Source organism: Hypomesus nipponensis, chromosome 14 (genome assembly GCF_054491055.1).
Source record: "Hypomesus nipponensis isolate SF chromosome 14, ASM5449105v1, whole genome shotgun sequence".
NCBI classification, from domain to species: domain Eukaryota; kingdom Metazoa; phylum Chordata; class Actinopteri; order Osmeriformes; family Osmeridae; genus Hypomesus; species Hypomesus nipponensis.
This window is the reverse complement of record NC_140374.1, coordinates 22,846,548-22,869,054: the sequence shown is the minus strand read 5'-3', so window position 1 is coordinate 22,869,054 and position 22,507 is coordinate 22,846,548. Positions and strand designations below refer to the sequence as shown.

Here is a 22,507-nt window from a genome sequence, read left to right as displayed (position 1 = left end):
CGACAGGAATCCTTTATGACCCTGACCATTTCGAACATCTCCCTCATATATGGCCATGGATGATCAGGAACGTCTCTATTCTCAGTCATGTCAACATTGCTAACTCCCTCCGTCTCATCCATAACATACCTTTATAATAAGAAACACTTTTCTTAAGTAGCCATTACTAGTAAGGTAAAGGAAAAATAAATCCACACACAGTGAGAGGAGAGAGATCATGTCACCAAATACAGAATAAAACTAAAGCAACGAGTCTGGCTTGAAAGAGTAAGAAGAAAAAAAGTATAGATATTTGTGTAAAAAATATACGGAGTGAAAGTAAAAAATGTACAGAAAAAAGTGAAGTACCGTACTGATACAAGAAAAATCTACTGAAGTACTTCACTCCTTCCTTTCCCAGCGTCAGTGTAACAGTGTAATCTGTGTCATAATATAGTGTAATAACATAATAGTGTAATAACAAATTAATAACAGTAAGAGAGAAAAAAAAAAACTAGTGTAGAAACAATAACAACAAAATGTGTGAAGAATTTGTTGTTATTAACTTTTATTTGAGGAAAAAAATGTTTTTTTTTAACATGGAAGATCTTATTTCGGTAACATTAACCTCGTGGTTAAGGCTACTTTAAGAAGTGAAACCATTTCGGTTGTTTATGGAACTAGATCAGAAAGTAGCCTAGGCTACATCATACTTTTACAGTTGTAGCTCATAACTCCAGTCTTAATTAGGCTACATTTAGCCTAATTAATTGGTAAATTAACTGAACTATGATTCAGATCCCGTCCACCCATCCAAATAAAAATTAATTCGGACTCAAGACAAGAGTCAAAATATCAATTTAGACTCAGTTTGTTTCACAATCAAATAGCCTAAATTTGATTTCAAGAAGCCTTACAAAGGGATATAAGTGATCAGGGATATCTGTGTGGCATCAGTATAAAGAATCGGCATTTATTCATCAACCTCGAATCATAGTTTAAGTTATGACTGTCATTTCTCTTCGTTCCCAGTTTGAGCTTCCCTTGTATAGGTTTATTCTATCCAATTAAGAGAAGTGAGAGAGGGCTGCAACAGGAGGAGTACACGCGAGTGCACAGTCGCCAGTTGTCAACCGAACCGTTTGGTATCTGCATGTGTGAAGCATAACGCTGATCCCCAAAATATCCCCTATGATCCTAATACTGATTCCATCGCTCGAGAAGGAGGTCGACGAGTCGGGAAAGTTAAGAAAGGTAAGAATAATAGTGCGATTTATTCTCACTAGCCTATACCTCGACAAACAATTTTTCTAATCAAGTAACACTACGGACAGATCACACCTTTTAGCAGCGACTTGGGGAAAAAAGAAAGCGTGCACATTTAAATTAAGGGAAAGCCTGTTTCATCGACTTTTTTATGGCTTTTTAATGTATTTAAATAGAACTACACGATTCATTGCCCCCTTTATTCAAACATACGGTGTACAAACAAGTCAACTAGGAAGTGGGCTAGTCCGTACAGTTTTCCATTCGGCAACGAGAGGGAAAGCTGTCGAATACTGTCGAATAGACAACAGTTGAATGACTACATAACAGACAACAATGTAGCCTACATCAAACTAAACGTGTTTGTTACAGGCTATAACATCAAAGCCAAAAATATGACTGTCTTATTTGTCTGTAATTATTGCCTATAGGCTATGCTACTGCTTCACCTGGTCCAGTCGACGATAATACACCTTTCTACCTGGTTGAGGCAAATTTGCCTAATGCTTTGACGCTAGTAATTTAATAGATTTCCGTTAAATTTTTCAGAGCAGATTTTGTAGGCTACATTAAACAATTAACCAACTTTGAGTCACTTCAGAAAATACTTTAGTTTTTTTTAAATCATGCTGAAGACGTGCAATTTAATTGGTAAAATGAAACTGGGTATCCGAAATCAGTGTAATAACTTGAAGACCACTGTTGTAGGGTATATAATTGTATCACGTCAAATGTGTCTGAAGAAGCCGCAACATGGAAATTCATGGACCATAATCCACAACTTTTCACCAGAAAAAAAACAAATATATATATATCCAAAGGTGCGGTCTAAGGACCTGACTTGGCGCATTTCTCAATATAACCAATTAATGAAGTATAACAGTTAAACAGTTAGACTATAGAGGGTGTGACGTTTTCCAACCGAACTAAAATATCCCCTGCAGTCGTCGTTATTTGCCACAGTGACTCAAACTACCTGAAACAATGTACGGTGTGCAAACATTGTAAACATTTTAAAATTGTACTATTTAAGTTTTTGTATACAATAATAAATGCGATCGAGATAATTAAACATCTGGTGTAATTTGTCTTACTGAATGAAATTATTTTAGACTTTTTATAAACTATAAACTTAATGGAAATCATAATTTGTAAACATATTTGGGGTACAAAAGAGCATATGTACATTTTACAAATGTCTGTCATAAATAGTAGTCTATGTATATATGCATATAAAGCCATTCAATGTATTCATTGTGAATATCTCATCTGTTTCCTAAGTATTCAACTTGAATCTGTCTGCATTCCCTAGGACAGTGTGTATAACCGACATGTGATCTAGCTGACATTCCTCTGGGCCAACAACCCAGTTAGTCTAAAGGGTAATGTGTTTCCTGTCCTGGTTTAGAGCCATAACTGGAGAACTACATTTTCTGTCCCATGTGACTGTCACTGTCAACCAGTCAGAGTGAACTGTGCTACACTGAATTGATATTGAGTGTTGACGTGAAAGGCATGGTCTAACCAGCACACCCCAAACACTCCATCGTTCACAGCTTTTCAGAGTTGAGATCTTGTTCAATGGGAGGAAACACTTTGTGCTGAGAAGACACAGTGAATTCCAGAACCTGCACAGAAAGGTAAGACATGTGACTTGGCTTCTCATAAGGAGACAAACTCTGGTTTTAAATAGAAATATCCCTCATAGAATAAAACAAAAGCTGCTCTCGAATTAAAAATAGGCAGCTATTTGAATTGCAAAATACAAGTCCTGTATTATTCTGTATTAACAAATGTGATGTTTGTGTAGCTGAGGAAGATCATAGCAACCCCAGACTTCCCCAGTAAGAGACACCCTCATCTAAGAACAAAACCTTTGGAACAGAGAAGGCAGGAGCTGGAGGACTACATTCAGGTATGGAACATGGATTCAAATTTAGTTTCGGTTTTAAATAGTTGACATCCCTCAGTAACACTTTTTTGATGCTATTAAAACGTTGAACAATTAAATGAGGGAGGACGGGAATGTACGTGTTAAAATTAATCAGAAAATGTGCCTTTAGCTTTATATGGGTTATTATTGGGGGAACTCCTTGTGCAGTTATTCATTGCAGTAAAAAAACTTGTGATCTACTGCACACACATGTCTTCTTAAAACTTTAATCTTTTGTATAATGAAGAGTATAGTTTGGTGAGATGTCCCATTCTATTCTGACACTGACCTCTCTGTGTAGGAGATCTTCTACCAAAATGATGAAGTTCCCCAGATTCTACTTGATTTTCTGGATATCAAACACTTCCATTCAGGGAGCAAGCTGAGCCTAAGCCTGGAGTATGTCTCCTCCTAGCAACAACCACACTACTGTCACACGCCTGTCTCCTAGCAACAACCACACTACTGTCACACTCCTGTCACCTAGCAACAACCACACTACTGTCACACGCCTGTCTCCTAGCGACAACCACACTACTGTCACACGCCTGTCTCCTAGCGACAACCACACTACTGTCACACGCCTGTCAGATGAAATACTGTGCCCATTCCCACCACTCTTACATTACTTAACCATATTGAGTCTAATCAACATGTATAATACATTATTCCTTTAATTGCAGGTCACTGGACAATATGGGTCCTCAGAGCTACAGGTGAGATCATTCACCCCAGACTTTATATATGATCCTATATATACAATTACCCAAAGTCATGCATATTGTCTAGTTTGGCCATGTTGAAATTGACTTATTTTATCCCCATTATGAAGTGTTTGTAGGCTCTGTCAAGCTTCTTTGCAATAGAACTGTGATGCATTTTGGCTTGTTGGATCAATGCCTTCCAGATGTAGTTATTACCTCTGCAGATGTAGTTATTATAAAATATGCTCTGGCTCATATATGAACGCTGACAAAACACTTCTGTCCATCTGTTTATTTGTATTAATGTATGCATCGGTCCCATGAGCTCTATACTTGTAGTCCCATAGTGAATAAAATAAACCAGAATTCAATTTAAACCCACTTCTCCTTCATCCCTTAGCTGTCAGCTGCAACATCAGGTGCTAGGATTCTGCAAGGATCCCTATCTTAAAGTCTCTGGCTCAGGTATGGCAGCCTCTAAATGCATACCCAATTAAATCCAAAAGATGCATTTTATTTTTCAAAATCTTTGTTCCCCTTTAACAGACCTTCCTGATATTGTTGCGGATGGAGTCCTCCAGGGCTTGTACCACAGAAACATCCGGGTCAGCTTCACAGCCAACACCAGCCCAGGCCCAGCCTCAGCCCCCCAGCCTAGCCCATCCCCAGCCCTGACTGTGGTACCTGTATTTGACTAGAAGCTCCAGCTCTTTCAGCAGGGGACCCAGACACAGCATAATTGTGCATACTATTTTCAGAAGTGAATACAAAAAATGTTGGTGCCTTATACTTGCCAAATGAGTAAATGCCATGTTATGGTTATTCTATAATGAAATCCTCATTGGGATGAATGGTTAAATGGGTTGCCCTTGAGTACTAGACCTTGTACGACACTTTACCCCCTAAGTGAAAACTTGAACTGCTTGAAATTGAAAAAATAAACTGTCCACACCTCACTAACAAAAATCTGAATCTTTTAATAAAGATCCCTTATAAAATAACCACACAAAAGCTGAGTGACTTGATGGAATGCCTTAATGGAAATGGGCCCAGAGCACCATCTTGTGGTGTGGCACCGTCATGGCCCCCAGAGGCCACCCTAACCCTGCGCCACAGGAGGCAGTCTGTGGGGGCCAGAGGGCTCTCAAAGAAAAAGACTGAAATAAACAAGGTGTCATTCTCCCCCCCCCCCCAGTCCAGTTTTCTGGGTGGACTCGCTAGGAGCACTACTCCTTGGCAATGGCAAATGGCTTTTCCACTGCTATCGTGCCAGAGTCATGGATGGTGACGTCTTTAAGAGGCTTGTCCCGGCCGTCTGTCTTTGTGGCTTCGATCTTCTTCACCACGTCCTGTGGATGAGGCATGTTAGGATCCACACATCACTGTTTTTTTCCCATAGTAAACATAAGACTTTAAAGACCAACTCTGGAGACTGATTCTAAAATGTAGCAAACTCGAGTCATCTTGCTTTGGGATTTGGTTTTCAGTCAGTATGTCTGGGCAGTTTCTAATAAGCTTTTGCATGACTGCCCAAGAGGATTTACCCATAATCTTTCTTATAGAACTACTTGCTAGTTATCAATCTAGTACCACAGACCATTCATCTAAGTGACACTGTACATCATCTTGACAGTCTGCTTGAATAGTTGTTGAAAACAAGACGGATGATTAACCCTTGTGCTGCCTTTGGGTCACATAACCCAAAGGTTCATAACAAACCATTGTTAGGTTTACCCAATACAAAAACAAATAATTGTATTTTAACCTTCGCAATGTGGGGGTCTGAGACAGCCGAACAGTTAAAAGAAAATGCTTCACTTTGTTTTTGTATGCGGTTAAGTTGTCGCAATACGATGGTGGGTCACAATGACTGATGGGTCAGAATGACCCGAAGATAACACAAGGGTTAAGCTAATAAACAGTGAAGTGAAAGCCAACAGCTTTCCAAAAGTTGTAATTTTCAGTAGTTGGGGGTGAGCCTCTTAGTGTGCAGATAAGACACTCACCATGCCCTCCAGAATTTTGCCAAAGACCACATGTTTCCCATCCAGCCACGGTGTCTGAATGGTGGTGATAAAGAACTGAGAGCCGTTGGTATCTTTCCCAGCATTAGCCATACTGAGCCAGCCAGGGCCGTAATGCTTCAGCTTGAAGTTCTCATCGGGGAATCGGTCTCCGTAGATGCTCTTGCCTACAATAAAAAGCCAATGTTAACAGTTCATACCACTGCAATTGTTTTGGTACTTTACACACCCAACAGCCCACATTGTGTCATCTAGGATTCAAAGTGCTGTGTTTTTTTGTTAAATATCAAATAAAAAATGTTGGTACTCAATGACGACTTACATCTGCACTAAATACCCACCACTGTCAGATTTTTAAATGTCTGTGCTGAGATTACCTCCAGTGCCATCTCCACGAGTGAAATCTCCACCCTGAATCATAAAGTCCTTGATAACTCGGTGGAATTTGCTGCCCTTAAAGCCAAATCCTTTCTGTTTAGATGAGATGGATAATGCATAATGTCAGTAATTGTCGGATCGCCAAAAGGACACATTCATTTAAATCCACACAACAAGTTAAACGAAACGTTTGGGAGGCAAAATCTTCATTGGAAGAGATGCTGCAGTGGCTGTGATACAGCATATTGAATGACCAAAAAAAGTTAAGAAACCCTTTCAACTATATCAAGCTCAAACAAAATATAAAAATATGTCCCTTGAGTAATTTTCGAATAAATGTGGTGCATAACCTATTACACTACACGTTCGGGGGTTAACTGAACCAGTGAGATGAAACACCTACCTCTCCAGTCGCCAACGCCATGAAGTTCTCGGCCGTTTTGGGAACAGTCTTCCCAAACAAACCGATAACAATTCGTCCAACATCTTCGTCTCCAATTCGGATGTCAAAATAAACCTGCCGGGTAGAAGTTCATACATCACTGCTGTCTGAGCAGACAACAAATGGTCAAATACCAAATTATTCAATATAAAAAGGGAAATACGCCAACTATTAAAGCTTAAAAAGTCAGTCACCATCTTTCCCAACCTGGCGGAAATGGTAAATAGGGAGGCAGGAAATGCAGGCCCTGCTTTCTGCAAAGCTAGTCGACGTGGCCATAGTAGCTGGGTTGCTAACTAGCTTCTTATTGTCTGGTACACCAATGCGCTGTTGTGGTACTAACCACAATTGCTTCACTTAAGTTAAGTTAAATTTTGTTGCATCACATTGCGTTGCAACAAAAGGGAAATATCTAGTTAAAATAGCATGCTATGCCATTTTAAGGACGTCACTTTTCGAATTCGATCATTTACAGGTTTGGTCGCGCTCTCTTACTCCTGGCATATTGTATTGCATATTACTAGCGGATAGTTTTGTTCCATGCTCCATGCAAACGACGTTCTGTTCCATGCTCCATGCAAACGACATTCTGTTAACGTTGCCTACACTGATCTGATCGCCGTTGGTTTCTGCAGGTAACCTTATTGCCAAGCCAACAATGTATAACTATGGCTGGGGAAGATAGCTAACGTAGCTAGGCTAGCTTATTTGCCTCGCAATGCAGGCTTCGCTTACCTTGGCCGATACTTTAGGCCCTTTCTTTTTCTCGTCAGCGTCTGAACCGCTGGGAAACAGCAGAAAAACCACCGATCCCACTATAATTGTGACAGCCACTAGAAACTTCATCCTCTTCTCGTAGATACGAACCATGAACCAGTGAAAATGTAGCCGTGGCGGCTGACCTATATGTGCCGGGGAGAAAAGTGGATATCCGGGGAGGAGACCGTAGTTTGCTATGTGAGCTTTACCACGCCCATTCCAAACAAGCAGCTCATTGACAAGGAGACGAATTTCACTTTGATTGGTTCACCTTTCAATCTGAAAGCCAATTGAATATTGTAACGCGTAAAACGCTCGTGATTTCTGCAGTCAGTACCATAGGACAACAACGAATTTAAAACTCGGTTGGGCATATATTACAACATGATACATTTCCAACGTAGTTAGAGTGCTGTTTGTGAAAGTTCCTTTAAATTATTAATATGGCTTCCAGTATTTACAGTAGGGGTTCAAGCCAAGTACACTATATACTCTTAAAAACTGAATTTATTCTAATTGTGAAAATGCAACCTAAAAAAACAAACACCACTTATGCTGGCTTGAACAAGCTATATTTTCACATTAGGGTTAGGGTTCATTACGGGGGCTTTGACACCCCCCCCCCCCCCCTCCCTAATTAAGACTTGGACTGTTGAACTTTTAATCAGAATTGGTCTGCCTTCTTCACAAAATGAGAATGGTTAGCTCATGGTAGGCTATACATTTATAGATCGCTCTTACCCATAATCGTAAATATTACTTTCCGACCTGGAGAATAAGTTGACCCCCTCGATTATCATTGTATAATTCTCACTCTGTATAAAACAAGCACCAGAAAAGAAGATTTCAATCCGATAAGTTTTACCAGTACTTTTAATCAGAATTGGTCTGCCTTCTTGACAAAATGAGAATGGTTAGCTCATGGTAAACAGTTATTGCAGAATGTAAGGACAAACATCATACAAACAAAAGGTAGGCCCCCCACCAAAACCATATTTGCTTTACATTTTCAATCCTAACAGTACAATAGGTAAGTTTTTCTGTAAAAAAAAAAAAAGAAAGGTTTTATTCCCTATAATCATGTAGTGTAAGCACATGAAGACTGGCTGGTTACCACACAAGAACCATGTATGTTTAAAGGGTACCAACTTAGTTCAAACATTTTGTTTAGTAAGAAAGTCTTAACATAGTGCTCACTAAATCTCAATTTCTATAGAAAATGTCCCTATAGATTTAGTCTCAGATAAGAGACAAGCTGTCAGCTGAGTTAAGACTGCCTTCATCTTCAGGAATGGAAGTACAATTATTCTCATCCAGACTTTACATTAAGACTCCCTAGTGCAACAGCCAAGCTGATGATCCATTGCTCTGTGATTCCATATGACACTGTACCAATGATCCTATACTTCCTCCAATCTGTTGGAGGACATTTCCACCAACCAAATACAATCATGCAGTAACAATAACAACACAAGCTAAAAGACTAAATGTCAACGATTTGATAATGTTTTGAGAATCAAATATACTAACGCCTAATACATCAAACACAATTTAATGAGATGAGGAACACTGGGAACAGAAATGGTCTATGGTACTGTAAAGGTTTTTAAATGGCTATCAAGTAAATGTCCATATCAGGTAAATGTACAAAGCCTAGGTTGTCCTGCCTGGGCGGCTGGTGTTGCTTAAATAAAGGCCTAAGTTGGCCTTTTAACCAACTAACCTTCTGACCACCTCAGATGCGTTTTGGCATCTTTCAACATAAATGTCACATGGAAATATAATTTTTGATGAGTAGGCACACTAGTTCTGGAGTGATTCAAATGGATGGTTCACGAGAAAAAAATATAAGCGTTTATTTGCATTAAAAACTTTTTTTGTTCTTTCATGTTTCTGCAATCTTTGACAGCAACAAATGAATCATATTAATACATTTTTTCTACACGATATTCACGAGGACAGGTATTCGTTGGGAAAATTCATGACTTATGTGAACAGAAAGAAAAGTATATCATTAGCATCTGTTTAAATAATTTGCATGTGATTCTCTGCCTTTTGAGATAACACAAATTGCAGATCTAAAGGTACAATCCTGCATATGTCCAGACAGTTTTAGTCCATTATGGATTTTGCATAGAATTTGAAGAATATCTGGAGGGTCTACAGTATGTACTTTATCTATTAGCTTTCTGAAAAGCTTACAAATATATGCAAAGTAAACCTACAGTAAAGATGTATGTTAGGAGTTCCTTCAAGGTTGGGTAGATCACTGCTGTTCTGTCATAATTTTCTTTATTTGTAGTTTATGAATGTGACAAAAAAAGAAGATAAAAAGAATGTGGCAAGACCTGCATGCAGCTTGAACAGGAAACACAGGCAGGATGATGTTTATGTCCTAGATGATACTTCTAGAATTACCTATACAGTATTATCAACATTGTTTTGCATATTGACATGCCATGATAATGAGACCAACCCCTTCCACAACAGTATCACATTTTCAGCTTCTATTGAGACATTCTGTAGTTTAATAATTGTGTAATGCTTTTTAATTAAATAATCTCTTCATTGTAATTTAATGAGTGTCAAGTCTTAGTAGGTTATCATCAGTTGGCCTAGATGTGCTCTGTATAGCACTTGTTCAACTGCCAAATGAATGTGATTAGATAACATAAGCCTAATGATAACATAAGCCTAATGATAACATAAGCCTAATGATAACATAAGCCCAATGCTGGTCAAATTTAGAGGAGTACTGGAAATGGTATTAAACACAATTAAGAGTTGAAATTATTCTCATGATTGGAAACCCTGCAATATGACACAATATGCAATATATGTGCTTATAGCTGATACCTGTTCCACAAAGATTCTTTTAGCTTAAATGGTCTACTCAATGTATCTTTGAAATGTGGGAAGCATGGTGGGGGTGGGTTTCTTTATCAAGGCACAGTACATGTTTGTGCAGTTTGTGTTTGTCCAAATTGCTTAAAAACAAACCATTGCAAACTGAGCCAAATCCCAGGAGCCATGAGGCGACTGAAGACTTTGTTGTTAAGGGAGCGCTAATCTAGAAAAGGCTGCTGCGGCCTCATTTCAGAGTACAGCAGTCCCTCTGCGGAGATGGCATCCCCGAGCCCCACTGTCCGGAGTGGCTCCTTACAAACCAGCACGGGTGTGAGGTAGAAGGTCACGTTGCCACGGCGCCACACGGTGACAGGGTCACCTGGGTTTAGAGTTAGGATCTCCCTAGGCTCGTGGTGGGAACTATAGAACTCCAGTGGGGCTTTGAGAACTACCTTGTTGACGTCAACCGTCTGGAGACCACAGGCCTGGGTGCTGGCTACGCGAGCGCCAGCCATGACTGCCGCCGGCTGGTTGTCCCAGTGGCCGTTCACCGTGGCCATGACGTGGTAAGCCAGGGTGTGGAAGTGGATGCGTGTCAGGTCGGCCTCGGACTCAGGGTCGCTGTGCCCATGGGTCTCCAGGATCCACAGAAGGATATCGCTGACACGCCCAACATCTGGAATCCCCTTCCAGGAGGTCATCTCTGAGTGAGGTCCTGAACCCGCTTGGGACAGGAACAGCAGCTCTTGCTCATTGAGGCCAATGGAGCAGACCATAGGTACGACCTGCTAACAGGAGACAGCAGCAAAGCACCCTTAGTAGGCATCAGCGTTACACTATACAGTCATTTTAAAATATGGCATCTCTGCTTGCCGACGATGACTCTGAAATATGGATGTTGTTCATCCGACACCGTTTGTATGAGGAGGGACAGACATTATGGGATGCACCAGATGAAGTCATTCTGTAAAATGTCGTCCTTTTCTTGTTCACAGTGTTAAACCTACACATTTACCTCTTGCATGACACGGTTCATGTAGTCTTTGTCCGTCATACTTGCCAGCTCCAGGTGGATGGGGACTTGATTTCGTACATCGGAGATGGAAGCCACTGCCTGAGGCACAGACAGCACCCCGGCCCCCAGGGGACCAAGCACAGCGTTCAGTTACACACAAAGAAACGTTACAAATATCACCATCAACTCTCCGGACAACACAGGATACTGATGCTCAGACCAGAATGACTAAGTCACTAAGGAGAGGACAAAAACTGTCATCTTTAGTAAGTTAGTTTTGTGTGACAGACCTCTTTGAGCCTTTCATCCCAGACGTGCCTCCCCTGGCCCTCCATCATGTGCAGGCCTGAGAGGACCACCAGGTCTGGCTGGAACTCTTCCAGGCTGGCCACAAACGTCTTCAGTGCACGCATTTCCCCGTTGGACACATCATGGGAGAAGATGAAGCGGTTGGCTTGGGGTGCCTGAGTCTGACCCCACTGCTCCCCTGAGCACAAGACCAGAGGAACAAGGGTGTTCACATGAGTGGGAATACTTAGAATACATTATGATAACTTGTAGAATACAATAACTTCCAAGTTGTCAAACAATGATAATTTAAACATTTGGAATGAGACTAATAATGATGGCACAAAAAAAAAAACACACCGATATGATGGTCAGACAAAATCTATTTCAGTCACAAGTACAGGCCTGTGTGGCACACCTCTGACAAAAATGCAAAGCTGTTAGATTTAAACTCTGGGAATTTGGGCATGTCACATCCTGTGTCTGCCATTCCATCTGTTTACATAAATCTAGTCTAGTCTAATTGTATTGATCAAAAAGTGTCAAAGCCTGTAGGACAAAGCTGATCATTCATCTTACCTGCCTTGTACTCCAGAATAAGGTGATATTCATCCATTTCCTGAAGAGACTCAGGAGGCACGACGATCTGCTCATCCAGAATCTCGTGCAGTTTAGGTCCCACAGGACCACACAGCAGAACCTAAACAACACTAGCTGTCAGGGATCGCTCTCTCGCAGAGATAATGTATGAAGTAGGCTTGTGCATAGTCGTTTCATACGTTATTAGTTAGTCTAGGCATGGGGTTGTATAATATATTATGTGTACTGATGATTTGTACAAAGAGGAGTATAAAGCAAGCCTAAAGCCACATGTGGGTATCCACATGATGTTGATCCTTAACTGTCACAGATGTACCAGCCAGTGCATCCTACACAACAGCCTTAACAGTGATTTCCAGCCTACCATCAGCTCTGGATAGGAAGCAAGTTTCTGGCTGATGAGAGCAGCATTTCCACCCACGTAAAGCTAAAAGGGAACACAGTTACTATCAGCGACCGGCTGGAGAACTTAAACACCATATCTCCAACATATTAGAAAAACAAAGGTTATGGGTTTCAATCAGTGAATAAGCAGTTATTGGCCAAGCCAAGCACTCTACTGAAATGGTAAGAATAATTTAAATCATACTGTGAATTAATATTCAGAATCCTAATTTACCAACCTAACCGAAATTTGAAGTTAGAAACTTGGTAATGCATGTACCAACCCGCTCTGAGTCAATACATACCTATTAGCCCTGTCAGGAGTTTAAGAGTCCTGTCAAGCTCTCCTACCAAAGAACAAAGTTACCAGTAGATGGCTTCTTGGACTGAGAGAGACACCAAGTGAGACAAAGGCGGAGTACATTCATTCATTTAGCAGACGCTTTTATCCAAAGCGACTTACAAGAAAGTACATGCAATTTCCATGACAGGAAGTGCAGTACAATCGTCCTCACTGACCTTACGGGCTAAATATTCCCTTCTAATTTGAGGACTAGTCTGATCACAGCTGAAATGGATTCTAAATACAAATATAGTAGTCCCCTTTACTGTGTCATATTTCAGTCATGATCACAGTCCTTATGCCAAGCAAGGCATGGCTGATATATGATATGGTGCTTTTAGCATCTTGATAGGTGCTGTTTACTCTTGACTTCCTACACTTTAATATTCATGAACTTGATTGGATGGGTCCTTGCTACTTTGCGTACAATAGAGTGATGGCCTAGGCTGATATTCTCACTAACACCCCCTATATATTTACCATATAAGCCTAGTGATCTGACACAGACTGAGGCTGTTCTAGCTTACCTGAGCCCCAGGGTACTCTGCAGCGGCCCGTGCGATCCTCTGAAAGACCTCCTTGTCACTGAAGAAGCGCTCAGCGGCTGCCCCCTTCCCCATGTAGTGGATGAACGCTTCCCGTAGGTCCTCTTTGGAGTGCAACACTTGGTGGTCAAGGCCCGTGCCGGGGTCCATCGCTAAAGCCTGGAGCAGCCCTACGCCAGAAACCACAACGTCCACACATGCATTTACCCTTGAGGAAAGAGGGGGAAAACCACAGACAACAAGAGTAAAAACGCCCAGAGTTAATATTTCTGTCAGCGGGGAAACTCCTCAGGGAACATTCCAGAATATCTGAAACTTACCCAACTGCCACTCTTCCCCATTGTTTAGCAGGTGTGGTTATCATGACCTCCCAGGCACTGGAGATAACCTGTTCCACGGTGTGTGAACTGGGCTCGCTGTGGGGGGGTGGATGCAGCAGAGGCAAGAAGTACTGAATCATCTGGTCCGGTAGATCAGGTCTGGAGCGGTACAAGTACCCCACAGCAAGAGCCAAAAGGGCAACGGCTGCAGCCTTCCTCCACATGCTTACAATGACTCCTAATATGGGAACACACATTCATACAATGCCTTCAGCTTTGTCTAATCAACCCACAGAACACTTTGAATCATGTTAAAGTCTTTGTCAACCCCTAGTAGTGCTGTCAAGTGCTTTTTTCAGAAGCCACTCTCCCTTAACAGGGAGGAGGAGTTGGGTAATGCTGATGGTTTGTGTCACTGGTGGCTATTGGATGGGAAGGATGAAACTTCATCAACTTCTTATTGTACATGATGTTGAATTGTCCATTTGTTTCCACTAACATTGGATGACTATATGAAACCAGCTCTATTTCGTACAAGGTTTAAATATTAATTCAAATGAACGTTGTCAGTGATACGTTGACCTTCTGATAACTAGATGAACCAAAGTGGGGACATACTATCTACAAGCAAAAAAAGATACCCACTGTAGCTGCAATGCTACACCACATCCTGTAATTACCACACAGCCTACGAACACTTGTCAAAATGTGTAGGCTAAGCTTGTGCAAATTGTCTTGAAATAATGTCCGTATGCAAGCTAACAAGCCATCTAAGATCGTATGGAGGTGTAAATTGCTCCAATAAAATGGTAAAAACCAACTCAGCAACTCAGTTATCCAGCTAGATGGAGTACCCAGCCAGGAACATATATTAAGATAGTTAGCTAGCCAATGCTACCGTTAGCTACTGAAAGTAGCTCGTCAGCTGGATTAAACTATTAGTACTTGCCCAGACTGTGCCAGTGAGCAACACTTACAGTACACACACCAAGAAACGTAATTCATAACATTGAAGTCCATAAATAACAATCAGTTATAGCAGTTAGCTATCTAGTTGGCTTTGCTGTGCTAATTCGTCAGTGAGAGAGTTACAGTACTCACCGGGTTAGCTAGCTGGCTAATAGTTTCTCGCTAACCACGTAGCTGATACTGGTAATGGTAGGATTTGCTTAGAACAAACTCGGAGGTGAAGCAACGTTAGTGGTGGTGAATGTTTTTGGCCCGGCCGTAGTCCCATACCATCTCGTGACAGTTTATTTGAACGAACTCCACAAATAGATGTACATCTATACGGGCTACTGGTGTACAGTTCGTCCTCAAACTTTCACTTGCGTGGAACTCAAGGAGCATGATAGTCAGAAGCAAAAGCAAGCTTAAAACAATTCTCATTTCCGGGTGAGGTCATCAATACTTTTCACAATAAAGGTTTTTGTTATTAAAATGTAATTTTTTATTTTATTACAGGGTGCAATTTTTATTAAATAAACATGACAATTCTGTTGCCTTGGGGGTTCATCAAAATTTGAGGAATGAAAATATGTATAAATTAATCACACGTCATAATATGCGCTGATTTTGAAGGTAAATGAGCAAAACCAGCAATCCCATTGAGGACAACTGGGACCAGTTTCCCACTGTCCCACACCTACAGTTTAAGCCAAATATCCCAATAAAATGGGGGGAAGAACCTATAAAAGCGCAATTATTCTGAGTTGGTAAAACATATGTTGAAACAACCAGACATAAGTGACATGTTGCTGTTTTGCCTCCAATTCATCTTGTAATGGACTGAGACGGACCACGACATCTGTCACAGAAAACACAGCTTTGTGCATACTGCAGTTAGGCCTTTATTACACAACAAAACAAGCAATACAACAATTTGATATATCCAATTAGTGGTAGAAAGAAGTTCATAATTTCATGTTAATATAACAGATTACTTCTCAAGATCACAGGTACAGATTGAACAGACAAGTCCATTAGTGACTAACTATGATTAAGGGAGGGAAGAAAGGAGAGAGATATATACGGACGTGGTGGTATTTTTCATTAAACCTAAACACTGCTATTTGTGAAAGTTTACCAAACTACTATATTTCAGTCTTTCATTCTGATGAATGGGTATCCATACAAACTTCTTCTGAAATGCTCCAGTGAAGTTTTATGGCTGTAGCTGAATTAGGCACTGTTGCGTTACTTTGGCGTTGAGAATAATTACATACATTGTAGCAGAGGCAGGTAGTTCCTATCGCAGAAGAACTGAGATGCTTTGTGTCTCTTAGCATTGTGCCATCCATCAGGAACATGTTATCCCTGGTTTTGAACTGGTAGCATTTGCTCATTGTTTGACAAACATAGCAGCGGTGCAGGTTTTCACCCATCAACTACATCAACAACATTCATGAACTGGAGCCAGGACAATGAATGTAATGGAAAAAAAGCTATCTATTGATCAGATTTGTATTTCTGAGACAGTGGACAGTTGTCTGAAATTTGGTGGTTGTGAAATGTGCATAATAATTAAAAAGCTTCCTTGCTGTCTACAATTATGCTGCATTATGGACATCTTTTCTGTATGAACTTTGAAAATTGATGTGAAAAGATGACTGTCCACTGTCATAAGCAAGCATTCATGGACGGTTAGTAGCCAGATCTGCATGATCAAGATGGCAGGTGGTCAGTTCTCTGGGATGGATGCATGTGCAACCCCTGGTGGTTAAAGTAGGTATTACATCTTGGAGGAGGCAGCCATGGCAGAGGCTCCTCCCCGGGTGTAGACACGCACACCGGAGTCCTGAAGGGGGAACAGGAGAGGATGAGAGAGGAGGAAGACAGAGGAGAGGCAGAGAGAGGAGGCAGACAGAGGAGAGGCAGAGAGAGGAGAGGCAGAGAGAGGAGAGGCAGAGAGACAAGAGGCAGAGAGAGGAGAGGCAGAGAGAAGGTAGAGAGAGGAGAGGCAGAGAGAGGAGAGGCAGAGAGGAGGCAGAGAGAGGATAGAGAGAGAGGAGGCAGAGAGAGGAGAGGCAGAGAGAGGAGAGGCAGAGAGAGGAGAGGCAGACAGAGAAGAGGCAGAGAAAGTGGTCACCACACAAGTCCTTTATTCAACACATACTGTTTGTTTTGTATAATTTGCATTGTGTCCATCAATGAGGCTGTGACTATGGAAGTCCCTCTTGGGCATCAATAAAGCACTACTGTACTCTATTCTGCTTTTGACACATACCTTTTTGGCCTCTGAATTGTACTTGTCTAACAGGGCCTTGACACGGTTGCCATAGTCAGAATGGACAGCCATCAGGCTCTGGATCTGAGAGAGGACGGACAGGACACCAGTGAGAAGACAGAATGATGGCTGCCAGACACTACAAGCTGTGGCATCTGTGGTCAAGTTGACAACGCTAGCAGAGATGTATCTGTATATCTGAACAGGTCAAGAGACACACACCCAGCGTTTCTGGATGAAGAGCTGGGCTCCTTTGATGTGTCCAGCCATGTTCTCACACAGTCTCTGCCGCTCATCCTCCTTCAACACCTCTGTGAAGAACGCACGCACCTACAACACACACGCACACGCACACACACACACGTCAGCAACCTTTGTTCTGTTCGGACAGACCTCACAGGATGTTTACATTCTTGTGCATTTTCAATTTTATTATTCTTTATATGATCATTTACACTTTTCTCTGTAGTGGCATAGTGCATAAAGTCAGTACTTCAGTCGATAAACTAGGACCAAAATTGCACAATTCTAACAGCATTTCTGGGCCAAGGAACAGTCTGTAATTTAAATCTGAGTTCAACATTCCTAAAGAAAAGGAATACCTGAGTGACATTATCGTCATCTGCGCTGTTGTAGCGGCCAACGTCAGGCGACACCTGAAACTTGGACTCCACGAAGCGGGGCTGTGTCTCTGGAGCACTGAAGCTGTTGGGGTAGTAGTTAGGAGCACCACCTAAAAGGTCACAAATAGAAGAAAAATAAAGAAAGCATGTTATATACATGTCCCCCACACACCAGACTCCTCCCTGTGTATACATACTGTTCATATAGAAATTCAACTAACTATCCACTAGCCCTCACCTAAATATTAACCAGTAGTGGCATGTCAACACACCGTCTGAAAGTCCAGTGATAAGCGGGCCATGTCTTCCTGTAGCACCAGAACAGCATGGCTGGGTGCCAGTGACTCACCCTGGTTGTCAAACATGCACATGGGGCCGTCCCTCTGGTAGTTGGCCACGCGGGTCCTGAAGGGGCAGTTCACGGGCAGCTGCAGGTAGTTGGCGCCCAGCCGGTGTCTGTGTGTGTCGGGGTAGGAGAACAGACGACCCTGCAGAGGCATGAGCAGTCGGAGCCCGCACACACTCTTAAATATAGAGCCACTTCAATTAAACTGACAACTATTAGAGGCCTGTGTTAAAATGGGTAAGGCAGGCTGTGCCTCTTACCAGACAGATAATACATATGATTTAATACCTTGAGACACATGGCATAAACATGCTCTCTTCTGCATACGTGCACATACACACCTACATTTAGATCAAAAGACACCTTTTGCCTGTTCTCATAGAATTACCTGCAGCATCTTATCTGGGCTGGCCTCAACACCTGGGGGCATGTTGCTGGGGTCAAAGGCCAGCTGCTCCACCTCTGCAAAGTAGTTGACTGGGTTCCTGTTGAGGACGATGCGCCCCACAGGGATTAGGGGGTAGTCCTTGTGGGACCACACCTAGGGGTAAGGAGGCAGGGAGTCACCGCAGGGAGTCACCGCAGGGAGTCACCACAGGGAGTCACCGCAGGGAGTCACCGCAGGGAGTCACCGCAGGGAGTCACCACAGGGAGTCACCGCAGGGAGTCACCGCAGGGAGTCACCACAGGGAGTCACCGCAGGGAGTCACCGCAGGGAGTCACCACAGGGAGTCACCACAGGGAGTCACCACAGGGAGTCACCGCAGGGAGTCACCACAGGGAGTCACCGCAGGGAGTCACCGCAGGGAGTCACCGCAGGGGCTCACACAAAAGACAAGGTTACTTTCTACAGTCTGAACAAAGAGGAAAACTGCCAGCTAATATTATCTGTTGTTTGAACATCCAAAGATTTTGCCTTCAACAAATGGACAGAATCAACAACAGATCACACACCAGGACCTTTGACATGCTAATGTTAAGTGGTATTCAATGTAGGCAGCATTAAGCTTATTTAATTGTTTTCAGATGAAAGAAGTTTAGGAGTTCTGGTGTAATTGAATGTAATTAAATGTAATCAGTGGATGTTGAGGCAGGAGGGCGTTACCTTCGTCAGATCAAAAGGGTTGAACTGGTACTGCTCCGCCTGCTCAAAGGTCATGACCTGGATGAAGAAGCTCCAGGAGGGGAAATTGCCGGTAGCGATGGCGTTGTACAGATCCCGGATGGCGTAGTCTGGGTCTGTGGCAGCCAGGCGGTCTGCATCCTCCCCTTTCAGGTTCTTGATGCCCTGGTCAGTCTAGGACAAGGACATGTTTTACCAAGGGCTGAATACTAAATATTGATATTACCCTCCCAAAAATTGCCAGTATTCCATTACATGGATATTAAAATTCATCCTAAATTAGGGAGACAAAAGATCTTTTGAACTGTTTGATAGGATACATGGAGTTTATATGGAAGCCTTACTTTGAAGTGGAATTTGCAGTAGACAGGATGGCCTTCAGCATTCACCATCTTGAAGGTGTGGGAGCCGTAGCCATTCATGTGGCGGTAGCCGTCTGGAAGCCCCCGGTCACTGAACAGGAAGGACACCTTCAAAGAGACATGGGGAATGCCATCTTCATGCACACTGCACTGATCTCCTGGTAAACCATTCAGCTCAAATATAGCTTTTCTAGCAATACCATTTATTTGTGCAATAGCTGTTTGAGTTCAAGTCATTTTAATTTGTTCTCAGGTTTTTCCAAAAACACTGACTCACCCACGACACCAAACCTTCAAGTTGTGTTCTAATAGCAACATGTGCCCAGAGGAGCCCCGGGGCTGAGGAGTACCTGGTGGAGACACTCAGGCCGCAGGCTCCAGAAGTCCCACACCATGTCCGGGTCCTTCAGGTGGGTCTGAGGGTTACGCTTCTGAGAGTGGATGAAGGATGGAAACTACAAGGAAGAGCAGGGAGAGACGTTAATACTCAATCAGCAGACATCACTCTACACCATCACTCAGCCCACTGTCACCTACCAGTAAGGCATCCCTGATGAAGAAGATAGGAGTGTTGTTTCCTGTCAGGTCCCAGTTGCCTTCTTCGGTGTAGAACTTGACAGCAAAGCCACGTGGATCACGCACCGTGTCGGACGAGCCAGACTCCCCGGCTGAAACCACCGAGCAAATGAGTAAACTAGCAACACAGCTACACATGACTGCATGCTGAATGTGCACTTCTGGAAACTCTTTGTGAAGGACTTACTGATTGCAAGTAACGCTGGAAACAATATTACACTATTATTAAATTGATGGATGGACAGTATGGATTCAACCCTACAAATGTGTTTCCTAAGTAGTGGGTGTCTTCTTGAACATCATGGAGGTTGTGGTGTGTCTTACCAACAGTGGAAAAGCGGATTGCAATAGGTGTTGTCTTGCCGACATGCTCAAACACCTTGGCCTTGCAGAAGTGGGTGATGTCATGGGTCACTTCCAAGAACCCGAAGGCACCTGTGTATGAGATGTTAGGGTCAGCCTCTGCAGCAGACTGATACACGGGAAGCACTTCTCAGTGTTCAGACAGAAACAACCCATAATGTATTATGAATAACTCTCCAATGTAAAACAAATAAAATAAATGACCAGAGAATACTCTATACAACAGAGCAGTTGTATTTACTGTTTAAAAAGGTTCCCACTGGTTCCTAAACCCCGGCTCACCATGAGGATTTTACCACAGCTCAAGTGATCAAACTCCAGCCTAATCTTTCCCCCGGCTTAGAGCAGTCTGCTGGCTGTGGTGGTATAGGTTAGAGGTCAACATAAAGTAACCGTAGTAACGTTGAGTATGGACCAACCACCTGCTGAGGAGGCCCAGCACAGCTCTACATGTGGTTGTCTGCTTTAGGCCTACCCTCAACAAACTGGGCTTTCTACCATCATACATGGGTCAGCCTCTGGTCTTCATACAACGTTTTATTTGCTGATTGGCCGGTGCTTTGGTCTCTGATTGGCTGGTGCTTTTCCACCCACCTGCCCCTTTGGCATGCACCACTCTCTCAGGAATGCGTTCACGGTCGAAGTGGGCCATCTCGTCGGTGAAGACCACATCCTGCACCAGCAGCGGGCCCCTGGGGCCGGCCGTCTGTTCATTCAGCTTGTCTCCAATGGGGACCCCTGCTCCTGTGGTCAGTACGTCTGGTCTCTGATTGTTTCAAAATATACACATTTTTGTTATCTTCTTAATTCAGATGCATTTCAATACAGTGTGTTGTCGTAGAAGAGTAGTTCATGGTTAAAAAGGAGCAGTCTAGCTTTCAGGCAAGTTCATAAACAGCTCTTGATGGCCTTCAACATTGCACAATGTTTACAAGTTCGTATATTTTCCAAGAATGTTATGGTTAGATAAACATGAGTTGGCATTGGGGCTAAAGTTCATGATTCATGCAGGATGGCTGCAACTTGATAGCTACATGTCTATGAACAGAAGTTCTCAGTTGCAAACAGATAACCTTTTCCTGGGAAACCTAACGCTTTCCCAGGGACAAACATTAGACAATGTAATAACGCAAGCTGTCATATAGCTATTGCAGTATCACCCACGAAAAGTCTCAGAGAATGAAAATGCAATTATGCTGGGTCAAAGTCTTTACAAGGGCTACCGAGCTTACCAGTTATCGAGGATACGGACATTAGGCTAGGTTTCAAAAGTAAGATACATTCAAATTAGCAATGCACTTTGATCCTTGATCTGTTCTGCTGCACTTTATCCGTTATTGCCGTTTTGGATAAGCGTTTGATAAATGAATACATTGTAAAATGGCTAGCCTTTAATTTAACAAACACATTTCTTGCTTATGTCGGAAGCTTCCTGATTTGTTGCTCAGCAGGTTCTGCTACTGTAACAGAATAGTAAACAATGTAGCTAAGAATATAGCTAGCAAGCTAGCTCTACTTATTTTTGCATCGTGTATTAACAGCATACTTCTACAGTATAGTGCTAGTTGGAATAGCTTTGGTTACAGTAGTTAGATTTTTAACTAAGTAACTTAAATATTATATTTACATTAGCAAGCTGGCCGGAGTGTAGCTAATGTCCTCAAACGACCTCCTGCCCATTTCAGATAACAACGCGTTGCTGGCACGAACTGGCTAGGGCTCTCTTGTCTCTGCAGAACTTATTATCTACTAGCTAACAAAATGAAAAATAAAATGCCAACCTGGGTGTTTCGACTCTCTTTCCATAGCTTCATCTGATCTGTAGCTTTCTCTCTATTCTCAGCCATCTTGACGAGCAGCTAAGTTAGGTCGCAAGACGTTAAAACAAAAATGTAAGCGTCTGTAGTTTGGTAATCGTCCGTTTCAATGCTTACTGCTTAGAAATGACGATGAACTTTGCTCCGGGTCTACCCCGTTTTCTATTGGCTCACATCACATGACCTACTTTCTGACTGAAAGGCACTCTTGCAACATTAGAGCTACATTATGCGAAAATTGATT

At 42.4% G+C, this 22,507-nt stretch overlaps 4 protein-coding genes across 6 annotated transcripts; 1 reads left to right on the top strand and 3 right to left on the bottom strand.

Annotated features, from left to right (window-relative positions):
- Positions 1 to 1,095: 1,095 nt before the first annotated feature.
- Positions 1,096 to 4,701, top strand: snx22 (sorting nexin 22). Its single transcript, XM_084671247.1, has 7 exons — positions 1,096 to 1,233; positions 2,802 to 2,885; positions 3,056 to 3,160; positions 3,480 to 3,577; positions 3,862 to 3,894; positions 4,283 to 4,347; positions 4,429 to 4,701. The coding sequence occupies exons 1-7, from the start codon at positions 1,171 to 1,173 to the stop codon at positions 4,578 to 4,580; spliced, it is 600 nt and encodes a 199-aa protein (XP_084527373.1). The 5' UTR covers positions 1,096 to 1,170; the 3' UTR covers positions 4,581 to 4,701.
- A 138-nt stretch (positions 4,702 to 4,839) lies between these two features.
- ppib (peptidylprolyl isomerase B (cyclophilin B)) lies at positions 4,840 to 7,678 on the bottom strand. The gene is made up of 5 exons (XM_084671246.1): positions 7,462 to 7,678; positions 6,688 to 6,801; positions 6,284 to 6,377; positions 5,889 to 6,073; positions 4,840 to 5,231 (listed from the first exon to the last, which is right to left on the bottom strand). Exons 1-5 carry the CDS (start codon positions 7,594 to 7,596, stop codon positions 5,109 to 5,111), a joined length of 651 nt encoding a protein of 216 aa, XP_084527372.1. The 5' UTR covers positions 7,597 to 7,678; the 3' UTR covers positions 4,840 to 5,108.
- Positions 7,679 to 8,340: 662 nt separating this feature from the next.
- On the bottom strand, positions 8,341 to 15,181 carry adpgk (ADP-dependent glucokinase). 3 transcript variants are annotated; one of them, XM_084671243.1, is made up of 8 exons: positions 14,929 to 15,181; positions 13,828 to 14,065; positions 13,490 to 13,715; positions 12,600 to 12,662; positions 12,215 to 12,335; positions 11,638 to 11,834; positions 11,348 to 11,446; positions 8,341 to 11,120 (listed from the first exon to the last, which is right to left on the bottom strand). In XM_084671243.1, exons 2-8 carry the CDS (start codon positions 14,049 to 14,051, stop codon positions 10,551 to 10,553), a joined length of 1,500 nt encoding a protein of 499 aa, XP_084527369.1. In that variant the 5' UTR covers positions 14,052 to 14,065; positions 14,929 to 15,181; the 3' UTR covers positions 8,341 to 10,550. The 3 variants fall into 3 exon arrangements, with proteins under 3 accessions (XP_084527369.1, XP_084527370.1, XP_084527371.1); XM_084671244.1 differs by having other exon boundaries at positions 8,341 to 11,117; XM_084671245.1 differs by lacking the exon at positions 14,929 to 15,181 and having other exon boundaries at positions 13,490 to 13,677; positions 13,828 to 13,957.
- Positions 15,182 to 15,633: 452 nt separating this feature from the next.
- On the bottom strand, positions 15,634 to 22,398 carry cat (catalase). The gene is made up of 13 exons (XM_084671284.1): positions 22,228 to 22,398; positions 21,041 to 21,212; positions 20,408 to 20,518; positions 20,045 to 20,175; positions 19,858 to 19,962; positions 19,490 to 19,615; positions 19,128 to 19,319; positions 18,411 to 18,563; positions 18,026 to 18,164; positions 17,656 to 17,786; positions 17,276 to 17,383; positions 17,054 to 17,137; positions 15,634 to 16,624 (listed from the first exon to the last, which is right to left on the bottom strand). The coding sequence occupies exons 1-13, from the start codon at positions 22,291 to 22,293 to the stop codon at positions 16,559 to 16,561; spliced, it is 1,584 nt and encodes a 527-aa protein (XP_084527410.1). The 5' UTR covers positions 22,294 to 22,398; the 3' UTR covers positions 15,634 to 16,558.
- Between the last annotated feature and the right edge of the window lie 109 nt (positions 22,399 to 22,507).

Excerpts from the sequence above, each read along its gene's own strand:
- adpgk (XM_084671243.1), bottom strand. The coding sequence starts at position 14,051 with ATGTGGAGGAAGGCTGCAGCCGTTGCCCTTTTGGCTCTTGCTGTGGGG. Across the intron at positions 13,716-13,827 it reads TGGGGAAGAGTGGCAGTTGG|GGTAAATGCATGTGTGGACG; the intron begins GTAAGTTTCAGA and ends TCTTTCCTCAAG. Across the intron at positions 12,336-12,599 it reads CTTCCTATCCAGAGCTGATG|GTTCTGCTGTGTGGTCCTGT; the intron begins GTAGGCTGGAAA and ends AGTGTTGTTTAG.
- ppib (XM_084671246.1), bottom strand. The coding sequence starts at position 7,596 with ATGGTTCGTATCTACGAGAAGAGGATGAAGTTTCTAGTGGCTGTCACA. Across the intron at positions 6,802-7,461 it reads GGCCTAAAGTATCGGCCAAG|GTTTATTTTGACATCCGAAT; the intron begins GTAAGCGAAGCC and ends TCTACCCGGCAG. Across the intron at positions 5,232-5,888 it reads GCAAAATTCTGGAGGGCATG|GACGTGGTGAAGAAGATCGA; the intron begins GTGAGTGTCTTA and ends CCTCATCCACAG.
- snx22 (XM_084671247.1), top strand. The coding sequence starts at position 1,171 with ATGATCCTAATACTGATTCCATCGCTCGAGAAGGAGGTCGACGAGTCG. Across the intron at positions 2,886-3,055 it reads TCCAGAACCTGCACAGAAAG|CTGAGGAAGATCATAGCAAC; the intron begins GTAAGACATGTG and ends ATGTTTGTGTAG. Across the intron at positions 3,895-4,282 it reads ATGGGTCCTCAGAGCTACAG|CTGTCAGCTGCAACATCAGG; the intron begins GTGAGATCATTC and ends TTCATCCCTTAG.
- cat (XM_084671284.1), bottom strand. The coding sequence starts at position 22,293 with ATGGCTGAGAATAGAGAGAAAGCTACAGATCAGATGAAGCTATGGAAA. Across the intron at positions 17,384-17,655 it reads ATGACGATAATGTCACTCAG|GTGCGTGCGTTCTTCACAGA; the intron begins GTATTCCTTTTC and ends TGTGTGTTGTAG. Across the intron at positions 17,138-17,275 it reads TCTTCATCCAGAAACGCTGG|ATCCAGAGCCTGATGGCTGT; the intron begins GTGTGTGTCTCT and ends GTCCTCTCTCAG.